Here is a 20,119-nt window from a genome sequence, read left to right as displayed (position 1 = left end):
GCCCCATACTTACCAGATCCCCCATTACTTCTTTAACCTTCTCTCCTGTTACTCTCCTTGCAAACTTGACTCCAGACACATGCTCATTGTTGTTTCTGAACAGCTTGTTCCCTCTACCTAAAAAACTCCTTCCTCCAGAGACCCGCATGGCTTTTCCCCTTAATTTCTTTCTTTTTTTTTAAAAAATATATCTTTTATTGATTTCAGAAAGGGAGAGAGAGAGAGAGAGAAACATCAATGATGGGAGAGTCGTCATTGATCGGCTGCCTCCTGCATGCATCTGACTGGGGATCAAGCCCACAACCCGGGGATGTGTTCTGACCGGGAATCGAACCTCGATCTCCTGGATCCTAGGTCGATGCTCAACCGCTAAGCCATGCCCGGCCTGGCTTCCCTTAATTTCTTAAATGTCACCATCCAGTGAGACTCTCCCTAAGCACCCCTTTTAAAATTGTATTCCACCTCCTACTGTACTTTGTATTCCCTATTGTGACAAATTTAGCAGATTAAAACTACACATTTGCTATCTGAGCTTTTATGGGCTAGCTGTCTGGGCATGGTTTAGCTGCGTGCTGTGATCACAGACTCCAAAGGCTGCAACCAAGATGGCAGCTGGGCTGAATTCTTACCTTGATGTTTGACTAGGGCAGAATACTCTTCTGTGATCACTCAGGTGGTTGGCAGAATTTCTTTCTTTGTATGACTGAGGGCTTGGCTTTTTGCTGGCTGTTGGCTGGAGCCTACTTCAGGCCCTGGAGGCTGCCTGCTGTTCCTTGCCATGTGGGCTTCCTCTTCCTCTCCTGTTTCCTCCTCCTTCTCCACCTCTGGCTCTTCTTCTCCACCTCTTCCTTCCCTTGCCCCCCTCCTCCCCCTGACAAATAACAGAGCTACCTAAACAATTTGGCAAGGCAGAAAGTAAGGAGCCAAAGGAAACTAGGAGAAAATAAATACAGATTAAAATAAATAAATTAGAAGAAAAAAATTAAATTAGATTTTAAAAACAAAACACTGAAAATTTTGATAAGCCAGTTTAGTCATCTATAAAAAAAAAAAAAGTATAGCCCTAGCTGGTTTGTCTCAGTGGTTAGAGCGTCGGCCCAAGGACTAAAGGGTCGCAGGTTCAGTTTTGGCCAACGGCAGGTACCTCGGTTGCAGGCTCTATCCCTGGCCCCTTTTGGGGTGCATGTGGGAGGCAACCAGTCAATGTGTCTCTCTCACATCAATGTTCCTCTCCCCCCTCCACTTCCTCTGAAAAGCAATGGAAAAAATAGCCTTGTGTGAGGATTAAAAAAATTAAAAAAATGGAAAAAATCTATAGAATGTAGAGATACAGGAAGATTTTTTTCATTAAGTCTGAAAAGGAAGGTTAATAAAGGAAAACTATTAGCAGAATCCTAGGAAAAAACTAGGCAGCCACCTTAAATCTTTAAAAACTAGTATCTCACTACTCCTAAAGCTTGACTGTGAAAAAGCCTACCTACAGATTTGTTCTTTTTTGCTACTCATATTTCTTAGGGTTACCATATATTCACGAATGATTAATAAAGTTAGTCAGTCCTTTGTTTTAAGGAGTCCATAGTAGGTAAACCATGATGATTTAGTATAGGACCAGTGTGACCAGAAAGTCACTCTAAATTCATACTGGAAGCAGCTTTATAACATTCCCAGTTGGTCATTGCTCTTACAGCAGCTTGGATATTGTCCTGTACACTGTGCATCATTTGAAGCATGTTTTCCTATCCTCTTCCAAATAATACTAATGGCACTATGATTATGGACAGGTATTGTATACACTTATGTTTTCCTTAAAACATGTACTTTGACATATATTGTGTCTGATATCCTTTTTCTCGTGGAACTAATTTGTCCAAGAAAATGCATTTCATAATTCTAGCAAACTATATTTGTAAGGCATACAAGAATCTGTCACAGTTGTATTCATATTATGACAGACTCTAATATACTATATATATACACACACACACACACATATATATTTATATTTGTCTCTATTTGATAGTGCATTTTTTTAGGGAAAACTAATTTGAAATTTTACCTGAAATTAACAACCTTCACTTGTTTGGCAAGTATTTTTTGAACACCACCATGTATCCTGAACTGTTCTATGTGCAATCTCCTGATAAAGAGGAGAGACAAGGTTCCTGTTCTCATGTAACTTAACTTGAGGAAAGACAGAGAAACATTGTATATATTAAATGCTATCCAGAAAATTAACATAGGATGATGTAGTAAGTACTGTGACTTGATGTCTGTAAGAGTGGGTGATCTTTAGACAGGTTTTTCTGGGGAAATATCTTTAAGAACTGAATAATAGGAAGAAGAGAACTGTGTGAAGTGCAGAGGAAAGAGTACTTTTGGCCAGGGGAACACCAAGTGCAATTGCTCTGACATAGGAATTAGCAGGGCTTGTTAAAGAACAAGAGCTGGAGTATAGTGGCGAGGTCAAGTTTTAGATGCTTCCTGGTTAAGGTGTCACACAGGATAGTCAGGAGTTTCCTGGAGAGGTCAGAGTCAGAGTTAGAGATAGGGAGTTTGAATTCATTAGCCAAAAGACAGTGTTTAAAGTTATAGGTCTGGATGAAATTAACTATGGAGAAAATGTGCGATGGAAAAGATAATGAGGCTCAGGATGAAGTTCCAGAATCCTTGAAAATTAAAAAGTGGAAAAAACCTGGTGGAAAGTGTACATTGTCTGACCTCCTAGACAATGTCAAGTCTCTTAAATATTCTCATAGGATGTTTTTTATTTTTAACAAAAGATGCTGAGAGGGAGGCCCACTAAGAGGGAAGACCAGGAGCATGTGGTATTAGAGAAATCAGAAGGAAAAAAATTTGAGGAGGAGGGAATAGTTATAATTCTGTTAAATGAACTAGAACACATGGGAGAATGTTTGAACATGTGTGGAAAGGATAGGTCTACCTGTTTGCACAAATTAAGATATAAACTGAACCACTTTTAGAATCATAGGATTCTAATGACCTTAGAGGTCATAGGAAGAAACTGAGGTCTGTAGGAGGAAAGTTACTTCTCTGCCTCTTTACTGCCTCTAACCAAGTTAGTGTCTTCTTACCTCTGGACCCTTACAGTAGTCTCCTAACTGGATGTCCAGCAGCCACCCTCTAATCCTGTGTTCTCACAGCGGCCAGGGTTACCTGAGCATAGCACTCACCTGCTCACAATCCTTTCATGACCGCTATTGCTCATAAGATCAAGACCACAGTCCTTACCATGGTCTGGGAGACTCTGCTGTCTGATATAGCTCTGTGTGCCTCTCCAGCTTCTTTCCACTATAATGCCTACTGATATGCCTACTGATGACCTTTTAGACCCTTGAGTTGCCAAGCTCTTTACCTCTTTCAGGGCCTTGCACATGCTATTCTCTCTGTGGGGAATGCTCATCCTTCCCGATTTTTTGTATGGCCATCTTCCATGTATCTCAACTCTGTTTAAATATCACTATTTTAAGGAAACCTCTGACCTCCCAGACAATGTCTCTTAAATATTCTCATAGTATGTTTTTTATTTTTAGAACTTATCATTATTATAATTAAAATAATAATTTGTATTCTTATTTACTGTTATCTTCCCTTCTAGAATATAAACTGTGTGCAAGTAGGCAATATGTTTGTCTTTGTCTCTTCCCTTGTCCCACCCATATCCCCAACAGTTTCCATAGTCCCGGTATTCAGTAAATATTTGTTATTTGAATGAATCATGTGAGCATTCCATAGTGCACAGGCAGTTAATAGTACACCATTATCCATTTGTATGTTACAGACTGATTTTGTCTGAAATGGATCTGAAAGCCACTGAATTTGCTCAGTGAAATTTGGCTCTTTGATAAATCTGTATCTGGACATGATCAAATATAATAATTGGTTCTTGTGAAGTATATTGAAATACATGTAATTGGATTGACTTAAGAGTATATTGATATAAATTATAGGCTGCCTACCGTTCCCTAAATGAGACCAATGAACTATTAAAATATTTACAAAAAGTATTGTTTATTTTCTAGATTCTTCTCTTTCTATAGTTAATTTCCCTCTTACTCTTAATGTTTCTGATAATCTCCCTTTGCTTACCCAGTGTGTGATGTTTGCCTCAGCTGCGTATCACAACTGGCTGAACTTTGAGACTATTTTAGGATATGTGGTCTTTTGACAAGGTCACTTGGTACTTTAAAGTCAATTACTCATGAAAGATAAGGAGTATTCATTGTCTGAACATCTGAGTATATGAACTTTTATCCTTAATGAATCTGAAAGATGCCTTTGTACTTCAAACAAAAATAATGAGACTAAAAGCACATCATCTTAAATAGGGCAACTAGATTTTAAGCATCTTAAAGGCACTTATGTTTGTATACACCATCTTCTTTCTTTGAATTTTATGGCACACAACCTTACCAATTGATTATTGGGTATATTTTTCATTGTATTACTCACATTTACCTAAGCTTCTTATATTCAATTCTCCTAAGAGCTAAGTGTTTAATAATTCTTATGGAAAGATAAGACTGCCTTAATGGTAAAGATCCTTTGGGGCTTCATAAAATGTGTCATGGATTTAAAACCTTATTTCCTCACATTTTTTTATAAGATACCACATCTAACTAAGATCCTCTTGATTAAAAGAACAGAAACTAACTTTGTAATGTTGGCATTCCCTCCTGCCCCCTCAACAATCTGTTCTGCTTCTGTTAATAAAGTCAAATTTGTCTGACTTGATGAAACAGATGGTAATTGTGTGATCTACCACTAGAAGGCATTTTCCATCGCCTCCGCTACACATGGCAGGGTTTCAGTTCATGTTGTCGGACTCAAATTCAATTACCTTCAGGATTTTTAATATTACAGTTCATTGAGTACTTTTAGTGGTAAGATCTATTTTTTATAAGTGTGGTAAAATAAATTTTTCTTGGGCTTAAGAGTATTTTAACTTTTACCTAAGCTTAAAGTTTTACTTATTAAAGAAACTTTTATCCCCACAAGATATATGATTAAATCTTCAGGTCAAGTATTGTTTTGGGGGCAGTTTGCTTGCATTGTGTTTATTTAAATTCTGCTTATATCTGAACACTTTCTGTAACAGTTGGTTATTTTGTAAAATTTGAAGGTGATTTAAAATATTGTTTGCTCCAGGAATGTTCTTCTTTAATAGAGGATTACCCTTTTGAGTAAAAAACTGGGCTTTATAAGGGCTAGTATGAGAAGAATTTTGGGGGAGGGTGATTTTTGTCATGAAGTGAAGGAGAAGGCTACAGAATGTTCCCAGAAACTTTTCTTCCTCTTGAGACTGCTTCTCTGTTTTTAAATTGTGCTTTGGTTATTTCAGGGTTAGCTTATCAACTCCCTGCCCCCCTTTAAAATGAAAATATTTTTACTTATTTTTAAAATATAATGTGTACAGAAACATGCAAAGAATAAAAATCTTCTACCAAAAAAAGCCCTGTCCCCAATAGAAAAGTGACCACTGCTTTCTATTTAATATATATTCTTTCAGACATTTTAATGCCTTTGTAAAACAGATAGAGGTGTGTGTGCATGAACATGTATACTGCAATGAAATAATATTCTTTAAGCTGATTTCTTCACTTAACATATCATATGTAGATAGATTGCTGTGTCAGCATGTCTGTATTCTAAAGGTGATGTATGAATGAATGTACCATAGTTTAGTTTAACCACACAACTACTCATGAACATTAAAGTTCCAATTTTTTCTATTGCTATTAAATATGAACATCCTTGTACATTAGTCTTGTGCTGTTTCCTTTTTATAATTAACTTTATTGAGGTACAGTTAGCATAAAATGTATTTTAAGTGTACAGTTCAGTGAGTTTTCACAAATTTATAGATCTACATAATCACCGCCACCATAAAGTTACAGGACATTTCCATCATCTCGGGTGGTTTCTTTTTACTTCTTCCCAATTAACTCTCATTTTCATCTCTAGTGCCAGATAATAGCTACTCTTCTTTTTATCGTTACTGATTTGATTTGTCTTCCCTGGAGTTCTATATAAATGAAATTGTATAGTTTGTACTCTTGTGTGTCTCACTTCTGGCACTTACTATAATGTTTTGAGATTCATCCATGTTCTGTGCATCAGTAGTTCTTTTTATTGCTGAGTTGTATTTCATTATATGGATATATCACAATTTGTTTATCCATTTACCTTTTGATGGACATTTGGGTTGTTTGGAGCTTTAGGCTAAAATGAATAAAGCTACTATGGTCATTTACTTGGAAGTCTTTGTGGAGACATTTGTTTCCATTTCTCATGGGTAAAAAATACCTAGCAGCCCTGACTGATGTGGCTCAGTGGTTAGAATGTTGGCTGCACACTGAAGAATTGTGGGTTCGATTCCTCCTCAAGCGCACATACCTGGGTTGGGTTCACTTGCTGCCCCTGTCGGAGCTGCTGCGGGAGGCAACCAGTTGATATGTCTCTCACATCGATGTTTCTCCCTCCCCCCTTCTCTCCTTCCCTTCCACTCTCTCTGAAAAGCAATGGAAAAAATATCCTCAGGTGAGGATTAACAGAAAACAAAACAAAACAAAACAAAACCTACCAGTGGAATTGGTGGTCATGTGTACTTTACAGAAAAGTGCCAAACTCTTCTAAAGTTTTATCATTTGCATTTACACCAGCAATTGAATAATTTTAGTTGCTCTACTTTCTTGCCAACATTTGGTATCATCAGCCTTTTTTTTTTAATCCTCACCTGAGGATATGTTTTTATTGATTTTAGAGAGAGAAGAAGGGAAGAGAGGAGGGAAACATCAATGTGAGAGAGAAGCATCGATCTGTTGCCTCCCGTGTGCGCCCCGACGGGGAGTTGGACCCGAAGCCTAGGTATGTGCCCTGACCGGGAACCAAACCTGAAACCTTTTTGGTTTACGGGAGGACTCTCCAACCAACTGAGCCACCCGGCCAGGGCATCATCAGCCTTTTTAACATTAGCCATTCTAATAGTTGTGTAGTGGTGTTTTCTTATGGTTTTAGTATGAATTTCCCTGTCTTCTAGTGATGTTGTGTATGTGTTTATTGGCTATTTGTATAATCTCTTTTGTAAAGTGTTTATCTTTTGCCAGTTAAAAAATTGGGTTAGTTCCCTCATTATTATTGGATTGTAAGAGTTTTTTGCATATTTTTGTATAATTGAAAGAGCAATGCATTGCAGATGTTTTTTTTCAGTCTGTGACTTGCCTTTTTATTTATTTTTAACAGTGTGTTTGTCATGCAGAAGTTTTTAATTTTGAAGGGTTCCAGCTTATTAATTTTTTATATTGGTTTGTGCTTTTTGTGTCCTAGATCTAAGAAATCTTTGTATACCTCAGTGTCACAGAGATGATATACTGTGCTTTCTTTTAGAAGCTTTATAGTTTTGAGTTTTATATTTTGATGTAGTTTTTTGTATTTGATTTGAACTTAATTTTTTTCCAAACAGAGATCAAGATACTACAGTGGCATTTTTTGAAAAAGTGACATTCTCCATTGAATTACCTTCAACTTTCTTGAAAACCAATTTTTTTATACGTGTGTGGATCTGTAATGGCCTTTCTGTTTTGTTCCATTGATCTGTATATCTATCCTAATGCTAATAATACACTGTCTTGACTACTGTAGCTTTATAGTAAGTTTTGAAATTGGATAATGTAAGTCCTATAACTTGGTTCTTTTTTTTCCGAAGTGCCATTGGTAGTATTGGTCCTTTGATTTACATACAAATTTTAGAATAAGCTTGTCAGTTTCTATGAGAAAGCCTACTATGATTTTTTTATTATGTTTACATTGAATCTTTTTAGATTAGTTTGGGAAGAATTGACATCAGTAACATTTGGTCTTCGGATCCATATTTATTTGGATCATCTTTCTCTGAGTAATGTTCTTTAGTTTTCACTGTAGAAGTCTTTATCTTCCTAATGTAAAATTTAAACAAGTTATATTTCCAATTATTGCTGCTATAGAGAAATAGTATTTATATTTGAATTTGGGTTTTTAGTCTTATGGCTTTGCTTATCAGTTTTAGTGTTTTGTTTTTTTTTAGATTTCTTAGGATTTTACAAATAAAAACAATTTCACTTCATCCTTTCTAATCTATATGCCTTTAACTTTTTTTCCCTTACCCAATTTATTTCAAGTTCTAGGACCTTTAATACAACATTGAATAGAATTAACGGGAGCATACATTGCTCCCAGTTTTATGGGAAAAGCATTCAGTTTTTCACAATTTTATGTAAGTTGTAGGTTTATTGTAGATGTACTTGAACAAATTGAGAATGTTCCTTTCTGTTCCTAGTTTACTGAGAACTTTTTTTCCTCCCATGAATTAGTGTTTACTTTTGTCACATGCTTTTGCTACATATACAGTTGATTCTTGAACAACATGGGTTGGAACTGTGTGGAACTCTACTTATATGCAGAGTTTTATCAATAAATATATAGATGGTCCTTTTTATCCCCAGGTTTCATATCCACAGGTTCAACGAACCGCAGATTAAAAACAGTATATTTTCAACGGTATATTTGTGAATCCACATGTGGGCCTGGAACCAATATTCCACGGATACTGAGGAACAACTGAAGTTTTGGGGGAGTCAGAAGTTATAAACGGATTTTTGACTGGGGGGGTGGGTGTTGGTACCTTTAACCCCCATGTTGTTGAAGGGTCAACTGTTTTGAGATAATTGTACAGGTTTTCTTTTTTATTTTGTTAATATGGTGAATTACACTGATTATTTTTCAAATGTTAAACCTTTGCTTTGCTAGAATAAACTCCACTTGGTCATGATTTTTAAAAAATATATTACTGGATTAGGTTTGCTAATAATTTATTAAAGATGTTCAAATTTATGTTCATGAAAAATATTCATTTATAGTTTTCTTAGGTCTTTGTCTGGTTTTGTACTGGTCTTATATAATGAGGCCCTTTCTTCAATTTTCTGAAACAATTTGTGTAGATAGGTAAATGTTTGGTAAAATGCATCAATGAAACCATTTGGGCCTAGGGTTTTAGTTGTAGTTTTAGTTTTGTTCTGTTTGTTTTTATGAGATCTCATATTCTGAAGTCAGCATCTTTATAGTAGATGTAGAGCTATTCAGGTTTTGTATTTCTTCTTTTGTCAGTTTTCAAAATTGTTTTTCAAGGAATATGTCCATTTAACTTAAATTGTTTAATTTATTGGGATAAAATTGTTCAAAATATTTCCTCATCATTCTTTTCATGTTTGTAGGATCTGTAGTCATGTCCCCTCTTTCATTCTTGATGATAGTAATTTGTGTTTTCTTTCTAAATATTTTTGACCACTCTAGATAGAAGACTATAAATTCTGTTGATTTTTTTTTTTTTTAAAAACCTTTTGATTTTGTTGCTTTCTCTGTATTTTTGTATTTTATTTTAATGGTTTTCATTCTTCCTTATATCTACTTACCCTGGGTTTACTTTGCTCTTTTACTTAGACCATTGATTTAAGACTGTTCTTTTTTGATACAAGCACTTAAAGCTATACATTTCCTTCTAAGCTCTAATGTAGCTGCAAGCCCCAAATTTTGATATTTTGCTTTACGTTTATTTCAGTTCAGCATATTTTAAAATTCCCCTTGTAACTTAAAAGTGTTTTGTTTAGCTTTAAAATATTTAGGAATTTTTAGCTATCATTCTAGTAATGATTTCTACTTGACTTCTGTGTGGTTTTTGAGCTTTAGGTAGTAACAGGTGAAAGTGGGGAGGCTGCTGGGAATGGGAAAAGGGGTTAAAATGCTGCCTACTTGTGGAGGCCCTCTCTCTATCCTTTATGACTCCTGAGGGGCTCTGTGGTACCTCTAGGGTTTTTATGGTACATAGTCTGAAACCATTGCCATAGACTGTGCAGTAAATTTGGTTAGGTGAAAATGATGCTAAGGTAAAGAAGGTATTTAGAGGAAAGCATCTAGTACATTCATTGTTAAGTGGTTGTCTCAGAGTAAAGACTTTAAAAGATTTGCTCTGTAATTCAGATATTCAAATAAATGAAACATTATTGGAATCATAAATTATGTAGTATAAATTGAGAATGAGTACCAAGAAGGAAAAACCAGAAGTGTTTATCTAGCCCAGATAAAAATATTTGGACCTATACACACTTTTCAGGAATACATAATTTCATTGTTTCTTAGAGATTGATATTTTTGCATAAGTGATAACATTTATTATTTTCCTTAATGCACTTTTTACCACCAATGGTAAAGCACTATCAAGTAGATAGTGCCTGTTAAATGAGATATAATTAGGCCTCTAACAAAATCGTTAGAACTAAGTAAAATGATAAAGTCAGTGCCTATTTTTATCCCTGTAAATATTTTATATGGGCATAGAGGTGATTCCTGACAACTGCCTAAATGCCGTCTCATCATTTAGAGTAGAGATTAGAACGCTGTGGCCATGAACTAAGGATGGGTTTACATTTTTAAAGGATTGTAAGATGAAATCAAGAAGAATCTGTGTCAGAGGCTGTGTGGTCCGCAAAGGCTAACCTACTGTCTGCCCCTTTACAGGAAAAGTTTGCTGATTCCTGACTTAGAAAGAATCAATTCACATTTAACCAGGGTTGGTTTCACCCTTACAGATCTCTTCAAAAAGGAAAGGATGATCACAGTGACTGATAACATGGCATCTTTCTTATTCTTTATCTTATCCAAGGGGCTAGCATCTGGTTTCAGAATCTTCCTCTACAATTACCCATGTATATTTAAATGGTGGAATTTGGCATCGGCCTGTATTTGAAAATTTCATTATGCAGTGAAGATTGATAATGAGCAAATGGCCCATGTATTTTTCAAGAATAGTATTCTGTAGAATAATAAATATTTTAGATTTGGCTTTGTACTATATACATATAGTACACATTAGTTTTGTAATATATATCACACATTAGTGTTTTATATATACAGGGTGTCCCCCAAAATGTATACACACACTTTGAGTAATTATAAAGACGGTGTTTATTAAAATACATTTCATTTTCATTTAACAGCTACCAGCTGTTTAAGTATGTATACATTTTGGGGGGACACCCTGTATATGTAGATTAGTTTTAAAGCTTCTTCAAACCACTTAAATATTGAATTGTGTATGTACAAATTAATTTTATGCTGACCTACATATTTTTGCAGGATGACTGTCTTTTGAAAGTGTGGTACCCTATGACTGGATGGAAGTCTTCAATTATACCTCAGGATCATCACGAAGTGAAAAGGAAACAGGCGTCTACCCAATTTTCCTTTGTTTATTTGGCACATCCTCGAACTGTGACAGGTTTTTCATGGCGTAAAACTAGCAAGTATATGCCCAGGTTAGATAAATATAACTTCAGTTTGTATCCTTACATGTTTATAAAAATAATAAAAACAAAGTTCCTTTTACTGCATTAACATGGTGGCAATTAAGAGCATTAGCTCTAGTGTCAACTCCTGAATTCAGATCCTGCTGCTGTTGTTACTAGCTTTATGAGCTTTTGGCTAAATTTTTTTTCATTTAATTTTAATTGATATTTAGAGAAAGGAAGAGAGAGAGAGAGAAAGAGAGAGAGAAAGAGAAAGAGGAAGAGAAAGAAAGACAAAGAGAAAGACAAAGAGAAAAACTGATCGTTTGCCTCCTGCATGCGCCCCAACCAGGAATCAAAGCTGCCACCCTTTTGGTGTACGGGACAATGCTCCAACCATCAAGGCTACTAAATTTTTGAAGTTCTTTATGCCTTCATTTTTCTCTGTGTAGAATGAGGGTAGTAACAGTACCTACTTCAGGGAATTGTTGTGAGACTAAAATGTGTTCGTGCATGTGAATGCTTAGTACAGGCCTTTGTGCATGGTATGTACTCAGGCAGTGTTAGCTGGTATTGTGAGCAGCAGTAGTTGAAGATTCTAGGAAGGAAATGTTTTCAAGTGACAGGAAAGAACACATTGAGGGGAACTAAAACATAAATAAACTGTCAGAAATACACATGGTGGGAAAGCATGTCACCTACAGTGAGTGAATAAAGTAGCCAGGTTTTTCTTAGGGCTATCAACAGAGACTTCTTAAAGGATTTCTTATAAGTTTTTCCTCATTGTTATAGCATCTTTTATTTTGAAAGTATTTAGAATAAATAAAGTATAAAACAGTTCAAACAAATGATTCCTGTATTATATATACAGTTCTATGAAAGCGTGCTTAGAAACCTATATTTATTCGTGAGAGAGGGTTATTTCATCTGCTAAATATATCTGAGAACTGTTTACAGCTAATGGGAAATACAGCACACATTGCAGAGGTGCTCAATAAATGATAACACAGGGAATTTATACATTTTTGGAATCTAAATAAAAGGTTCATTTTTTCTTAAGTTATTGGCATCTGTTGAAAACGTCTGCAAAACACTTTACCTTTGACTGACTCAGATTCTGTGTAAGCATTTTTTAAAAGGGAGAATTTTTGTTTTTGTTTTCTCATGACAAGGAGTTAAGTCGCTTTGGCTACTTGATACTGTGACATTTGCTTGTTTTAAGTTAATTGAAATTGATTTATAGTTTGAAATTATGTTCTCTTTATAGTTTTATTGAGAAGATGCTCATTTGTTTACCTATTTGTAATCATTTAGATTATAAGAAAGATGATGCAAAATGATGCAGCTGCTGCCCTAAGCCATATGGTTTAATAACTTTTAATGATCTTTTATTGTGGTCATTCTGTAATTTGCAATGATTAGGTTTTCTTTTGCTTTTTGTTTTGTTTAGAAGATACTAATGTTCCTCCAGAGCCTACTTTTCAAAGCAGCACGTGTATAATCTGGCATTAATTTCTGTTTCCTTTTTGTCAAGACCATGTCCTGATTTTTATGATGCTCACAGCAATACTGTGTATGATTTCAAGCTCTTTAATTGACCACTCTTTTTCCATACAGTGTGATTTCTAAAGCAGTTGGAAGCATACTATAACTGTCATTTAGCTTAGCTGTTTTAGGTGTGATTTTAATGAATTAAGGTGAATGTCAGGGGAAGATAGGTTGTTCATATTTTATGGTAACTGATTGCAGCAGCCCTATATCCAACCTCCCACCTTGCAGGTATGAGCAGGTAATGAATGGGGTTTGATGAAAGTGTGAAATAGTCAGTGGAAATCCATTCCATTATTGGAAAAATAACTACACATAGGTCATACTGTTAGTTTTGAACTAATGTCATCTATATGTGAAGAACCAAGTATTAATAGCCTTTAATTAATTGGTAGTGTTGATACTCAGAGTAACCTTTGTTTATTTCCCTTTGTTATTAGAGGCTCTGTCTGTAATGTGTTGTTAACTTCATGCCTTGATGGTGTCTGCCGGCTCTGGGCAGAAACCTTGTTACCAGAAGACTGTCTTTTGGGTGAGCAGATTTGTGAGACCACTACTTCCAGCATTGCGGGCAACCTCACTCATGCTGGAAGACACAAAGACAGAATACAACATGCTCTTGAGGTAGTATATAGTTTAAGATGGTAAACGAATTTTGAAGATATGTGTGTCTGGTGGGAGTTTATAAACTGAGATGCAGATAATGCACGTGGTACGTGTAATGATAAAATTAATAGCAAAGAAATATCACTTATTTTATGCTTGTTAAGTCACTCATTTTATGCCACTCAGAAGCCAAATACAGATAGTAATGATCTCAGATATGTAGTTTAGGTAAATAATATAATTTTAATTCTTTCATTTTGTGTGTCAAATGTGAAAATCTATAGGAGTAAGCAGCTTTTATTAGTAAAACATGTAAATGTAGTTTTACTTTTTCTTGAAATTAGTTGTAATTAAAAATAGTTTGCTTGTTTCATGAGGATTAAATTTTACTTTTATTGTTTTAATTAAAAATTACTATTTTGATTCTTAAGAATAAAGATATCAAGATAATTGATATAAGTGAACTTATGTAATTGCTTTACAATTTCCATGGTTTAATATTTTGAAAGTGAAATAAGTTTTCCAATTTTTAAATGTAATACATATGAAATAGATGTGATTTCTAAGAAATTAGATTATTTATAATATAATATAAACTGTTGTATCCGTTATGTTTAGGGAATAAAATGAGAAAAACACATTATTGGAAATTACCAGAAATTTATTTTAGTAAACTTAGATTACTAATTTTCTTAATTTTTCATGTGACTTTTTATTACACAAAGAATATATGCTTATTCTAAAATTAGATTAGGAAAAAGAATAATATGAAATTTATAATCCCACTGTTCCAGGTATGTGTATATGTGTATTTTTCTTTTCTTTTTTTTTATCCTCCCCCGAAGACATTTTTTCCATTGCTTTTCAGAGAGAGTGGAAGTGAGGGGCGGGGGAGAACAACATCGATGTGGGAGAGAGACATTGATTGGTTGCCTCCCACATGCGCCCCGACTGGGGTTGGGAATAGAGCCTGCACCTGAGGTAGGTGCCCTTGGCCGGAATTGAACCCAGGACCCTTTAGTCCATGGGCTGACGCTCTAACCACTGATCCAAACCAGCTAGGGCTGTGTATCTTTCTTTATTTACAAAATTGAGATCCTATTTTAAAGTAATGTTTTATAACTTGCCTTTTAAACCTAATGTGTTATCTCTCTGCATTGCTAATTATACATAAATTGTACATTTATATTAACAGTTTAGTGGTTGCACAGACAAAATGGCTTTTCTGTTTGAGCAAGCTGAAATATTATTCAGGTTCGGCTGAGGAAGTTGTCCTTAAAAGTTGCATATAAAGTAGGCTTGCTCTGAAACTAGCTGTGATTGGGTGCTACTTATACATATTTTTCTCAACATTTAAAGCATAAATGAAATTAAAAGCAGAAGTCGGAACATGTAAAGTTTTATTTTGTTTTGATATTGATTTTCATTTAGTGGGAAAAGTGCTTAATTTACTACATGTTTACAATAATTTATAGTTATGTAATATATTTTATCTTTAAATTTTACATGAACTTTTAGAGACTAAGGGGTTTTAGACTTCTTTGTATCCTCCCTGGTACCTAATATATTGTGTTTTGTTTTTTTTTTTTAAATATATTTTTATTGATTTCAGAGAGAGGAAGGGAGAAGAAGAGAGAGAGAGATAGAAACATCAGTGATGAGAGAGTCATTACTGATTGGCTGCCTCCTGCAGGCCCCCGACTGGGGATCGAACCTGCAACCCGGGCATGTGCTCTGATCCAGAATCAAACCACGATCTCTTGGATGCTAGGTTGATGCTCAACAGCTGAGCCACACCTGGCCAGGCCTAATATATTGTTTTTTAAGTGTTTGTTAAATTGAACTACTAACTGCTATATAAAAATAAAAGCAAAAATACAAGTGAACATATGTAATTAGTGGTTTGACAAGTTTTTGCTATACTTTAATAATGTTATCAATAATGCTAAAATTGTTTTTAATAGTAAAAGCCTAATTATCTGACTAATTATGAACTATTTTGCTTTCTGACATCCTTTCCTATGAAACTCCTAGCTTCATTCTTAGGAGAAAATAAGCAGCCAGTATTACACTAGCTATACCAGTTTTATTAAAGCTAATGATAAATGTCAAAGATGGAGAGAAAATAATTTGGTAAACAGTTTGGAGCAGGAAGTCTCTAATATCCATCCTAACCCTGTTGTCAAAGAAATAAGCAACTACATAGCAGGGAGACCAGAGGCAGAGGACACACGCATAGTACTGTACTGCTTTCTATATGAAAAGAGAGAAGCTCTGTGGAGATTAAAAGAAAGGACAAGATGTGTTACTTTAATGGAGAAAGAATTGAGATGATGCTACATTTTATTTGATTGAATGTGAGGAACAAAGGAAAAGAATGGGAAAATATTATAAAGCATGATATTGGGGGGTGGGTTGACAGAATAAGGAAGCACTGTGAGGTGGGGTTCTGGTATAGAGAAAAAATCATGCCGAGAGTGATAGGGCCCCATGTCAAAATAGTTCAGATGAGCACATGTGTTAGAGAATTTTATTGTATCGACATATCTCAATTTAAACAAATCTCATTGGTCAACACTATCATGAGGTCTTCCCTGGCAAGGTTTCCCCTTGTTGGTCGGTATTTTTGTACCCTCTTCTGCGTAATAGAGATCGTACATTAGACTGTTTGGCGACTGTTTCGTTCTAAGTGAGAATTTTGGGGAGAAATATTCTTCCTGGTAGGAAGACTTGGAAATTTTGTTTTCTCTTATGAATATTAATTTCATCTCAGTACTGAGATATCCTGAAAAACAAAACAAAACAGATTTTGCACTCCTAATCTTAATAGGGGTTTTTGTAGATAATATTAAGTATTTTTGAACAGCTATTTCTTCCTTGAACTGTAAAGTATGCAAGAACTATGGAGAATATGTTTGGAATTGTTCTGTAGTTAAGAGAGTTTCCTTTAAAATGACCAGGTTTTACAAGAGAAGAAAATAATAAAATCCTTAATAATCAAAAGTACTTCAATTGGCACTTATTAGACTTTCCAAAGTTGGACTTAGCAACTATTTTTCTATTTTAGACAATACATCATTTGAAAAATTTAAGAAAAGGACAAAGGCGGTCTTCTGTTCTTGTAACTCACACTGAATTAATGCCTGATCAGATGACAACACATGAAGTTCAAAGACACATTTCCCATCATGCAAATGCACTGTGCCATTTTCACATTGCAGCGAGCATCAATCCTGCCACAGGTAAAGTCTCTTCCTCCCTCCCTGTCCCCTCTCTCCCCCTCCCCTCCCCTCCCCTCCCCCCTCCCCTCTCCTCTCTTTCTTTTTCTTTCCTGAAATAAGGTGAATAAATAGAAAAGTGGGACTACTTTTGTAACCTGTTCTTTATGTTAATATTTCATGTTTTCTTTTAAAATATTTCTTGATTGGACTAGGAATATAATATAAGGTACCATTTCTTAAATATAGACTGTGATTCTCAGGGAATAAGTATTTTTGAGCATCTTTGTCTGTAATACAGCAAGGGTTCTAAGTAAAGTGTGCTTTATTTGTACTTGGGAACACAAGTGGTGGCAGCCTGTGATTTCCCCCTTTTTATATTTTCCCTGTTATTTCTTCTCAACTCTTCTTTATAACTTTATCTAAATACATTTTTGCATAGTTTTCATTATATCTCAACACATCTTATTTTCTACTCTCAATAGACTTTCTTGTTCTACACTGAGGGAAAGATATTTTTTCTTCTAACTGTGATATTTTCTTTTTGCTCTCTTTGTCCTATGGGGTTGAGAAGTATTTTGAGGCAGGTCCAGTGTTGTTGGCAAAAGCATATTTGAAAACTGCTCTTTAAGGGCATTGTTTTCTTTCTGCATGAAAAACATGAAAAGGCCTATACATTTTATTACATTGCTGGTAGAACTATAGTTATACAATAATTGTAGTCATGTTTTATTGCAGTGGAATTCTATTGCTTCACAGTGCAGAGGATTTTATTTTTAAATGTTTGTTTGTAAAAAAGAGGATATTCAGTATATACAATTCCAAAGACATGATCTTTAGAACGGTTCCCCCCATTATAGCAATGGCACTAGATATGTGCTATTCCTAATGGCAGCACTGGCCGCATGTAGCTGTTTGGGCACTTGAAATGTGGCTAGTGCAAATTGAGATAGGCTGTAAAATACACACTGGGTTTCTAAGACTTGGTACAATAAAAGTATGTAAGATCTCTCATTAATTTATTTAACATTTTTTACATGTTAAAATGATAATATACATATATTTGGTCAAATAAAATATATTATTAAAATTAAGTTCACGTCTTTTTTTTTTTTTTTTTACCTTTAATAATGTGACTACTAAAATAAAAATTACAGTATTACCTATGTGCCTTGAATTCGTGCTTTGCATTATATTTCTATTGGACAGTGCTGTGCTAGCTGATTAAATGTTATTTTGCTTATATTATCCTTTTTGATCTAAAATTTTAATTATATTTTAAGGTTGTCTTCATAATATTAACTTGTTTTCAAAATGGTGGTTTGAGTTTTTATAAATTTTTAACCTTTTTAAAAGAACATTGAGTTACTGTCATGAAGCTGTAACTTTAAACAAAATGCAATTAGTAATAGTATGCAGTCAACTCAACACATACAGGATGTTCCCCCCCAAAATGTATACACACACTTTGAATAATTATAAAGGCAGTGTTTATTAAAATACATTTCATTTTCAAAATTGGGCTATCAGCTGTTAAAATATATATACATTTTTGGGGGACACACTAATCAGCTGTTAAGGTATGTATACATTTTTGGGGGACACCCTATATTAGAAAGCTTGGCTTTTTAACTGTATACACTATTCTAATAAAATGGAATAGGATTATAGGATTGTTCCCTGTGGGTAGATGTCCTGTCATATCATTTGAGTCTTAAGTATTGGATATGGTCATCATTTTGAAAAAAATATTTAACATTATGCATTTGTTGATGCTGTATGCAAATACAACATTAGGTTGACCAAATTGATTGCTCAGTATGCATAACTTTGTACTGTAGGACTCTTCTTCTCCATTTTTTTGTTTTCAGGAAAATTTTTGAACCCACAGTACATCTGAAAGCATAATACAACGAGTACCCACATATCCTTTTTACCCAAATTCACCATTTAACATCTTACCGTGTATGCTTTTATACTTTTCTGCCCATATATATGTCTTTGCCTCCTCCTCCCTGGTTTTTGGCTGAGCCGTTTGAAAGCAAAGTCACCAACATTATCCTTCATCCCTAAATATTTTACATTACATAAATATTTCAAAATGTGTCTTCTATAAAAATAGGAGTTTTCTCCCTAACCATATGTAAGGAACATGGATAAAATAATATCATATAATATATATTTATATTAAAGTATAGATTTTTTTATGCACTTGATTGTCGTTTCTCTTTAAATTCCTCTAATCTAGAAAAGCCCCTCTGTCTCAGTTGTCATAAATAGTCTCTCAGTCTCAAAAAAATTATCTGTTAGTTATCTTTTAGAATGTCTTGTAGTCTGAATATTTGTTTATGATAAGATTTAGGTTAAACATTTTTAGCAAGAATACTAGATAGGTACATATGGGATCTCTACTGGTTTATAGGGTTAATTTACAAGTCCTCTTTTATATGATTTGTTTCATTTTAATCTGAAAACCAGGACTGCCATCTAGGAATTAGAAAGAACAACCTGGAGCTTTATGTAACACTTTGATATTTATTATTAGAACACTTCTAGAATATTCTGGGCATTTGATCTTTAGATTTTTCACTTTTTTAATTTTATCTTTTTTACAGAAGACAGTGTTTTCTTTCTGCTGAATAGATTATTTATAATATACATTGGGATTCAAGAGATTAATTTTTTGAGTTATACTATGTTACACAAAATAATCTATATCATGAATTTCAGTTACCTCAAACGGAGAAAACCTGCTATACTTAGAAGTTTGCCTGCCTTCCTCTGTTCTTTCTCATCATTATTTTCTCCCAAATTTTTAGGAAAGTTTCAAATATTCAGAAAAGTTGAAAGAATAATATAGTGAACACTCAGTTCCTCCACTTTGTTTCAATAATTGCTATCCTTTTGCCACAGTTGCTTTGTTCTCTTTGTATATACACACATATATGTTTGTGTGTGTGCACATGCGTGGGGACCCACTTATGTATCCACATGTGTGTGTAAAATTTTTTCATAATCTTTTCAAAGTAAGTGACACATATCATGGTATATCACCCTTATAAACTTTAGCGAGTGTTTCCTCAGAGGAAATTCTTTCATATAATCACAATATCATTATTATACTTAAGAAAATAAGAAATAATTCCATAAACTCTAATATTCAGTTTTAATTTCTCTAGATATCAATTTAAAATACTCAATTTGGATTTCTCTAGGTATCTCAAAAATGTTTTTTATAGCTGCTTTTCTGTTCCTCTGTTCCTAAACCAGGATTTAATAAAGGTTCATGCATTTGGTATATTTGGGTTTTAAATTAGTAACTTAATTCCATATAAGTCTATGCCATTAGTTCCTAATATTACATTTATTATTAAATTCAGTTAAAGTTTTTACAAATCCTGCTAGTTATGTTGA

The 20,119-nt window shown here is 34.3% G+C and overlaps 1 protein-coding gene across 4 annotated transcripts in view; it reads left to right on the top strand.

Annotated features, from left to right (window-relative positions):
• Positions 1 to 20,119, top strand: part of DMXL2 (Dmx like 2) — a 130,573-nt gene that overhangs the window by 39,828 nt on the left and 70,626 nt on the right. For all 4 annotated transcript variants that reach the window (XM_081116941.1, XM_081116939.1, XM_081116940.1 and 1 more), the window contains exons 7-9: positions 11,185 to 11,363; positions 13,322 to 13,505; positions 16,555 to 16,729. In XM_081116941.1, the coding sequence (XP_080973067.1) occupies positions 11,185 to 11,363; positions 13,322 to 13,505; positions 16,555 to 16,729 (538 nt within the window). The remainder of the gene's footprint in view (positions 1 to 11,184; positions 11,364 to 13,321; positions 13,506 to 16,554; positions 16,730 to 20,119) is intronic.

This window comes from Miniopterus schreibersii (genome assembly GCF_964146895.1).
Source record: "Miniopterus schreibersii genome assembly, chromosome: 1".
NCBI lineage: Eukaryota > Metazoa > Chordata > Mammalia > Chiroptera > Miniopteridae > Miniopterus > Miniopterus schreibersii.
This window is presented reverse-complemented; position numbering and strand designations above follow the sequence as displayed.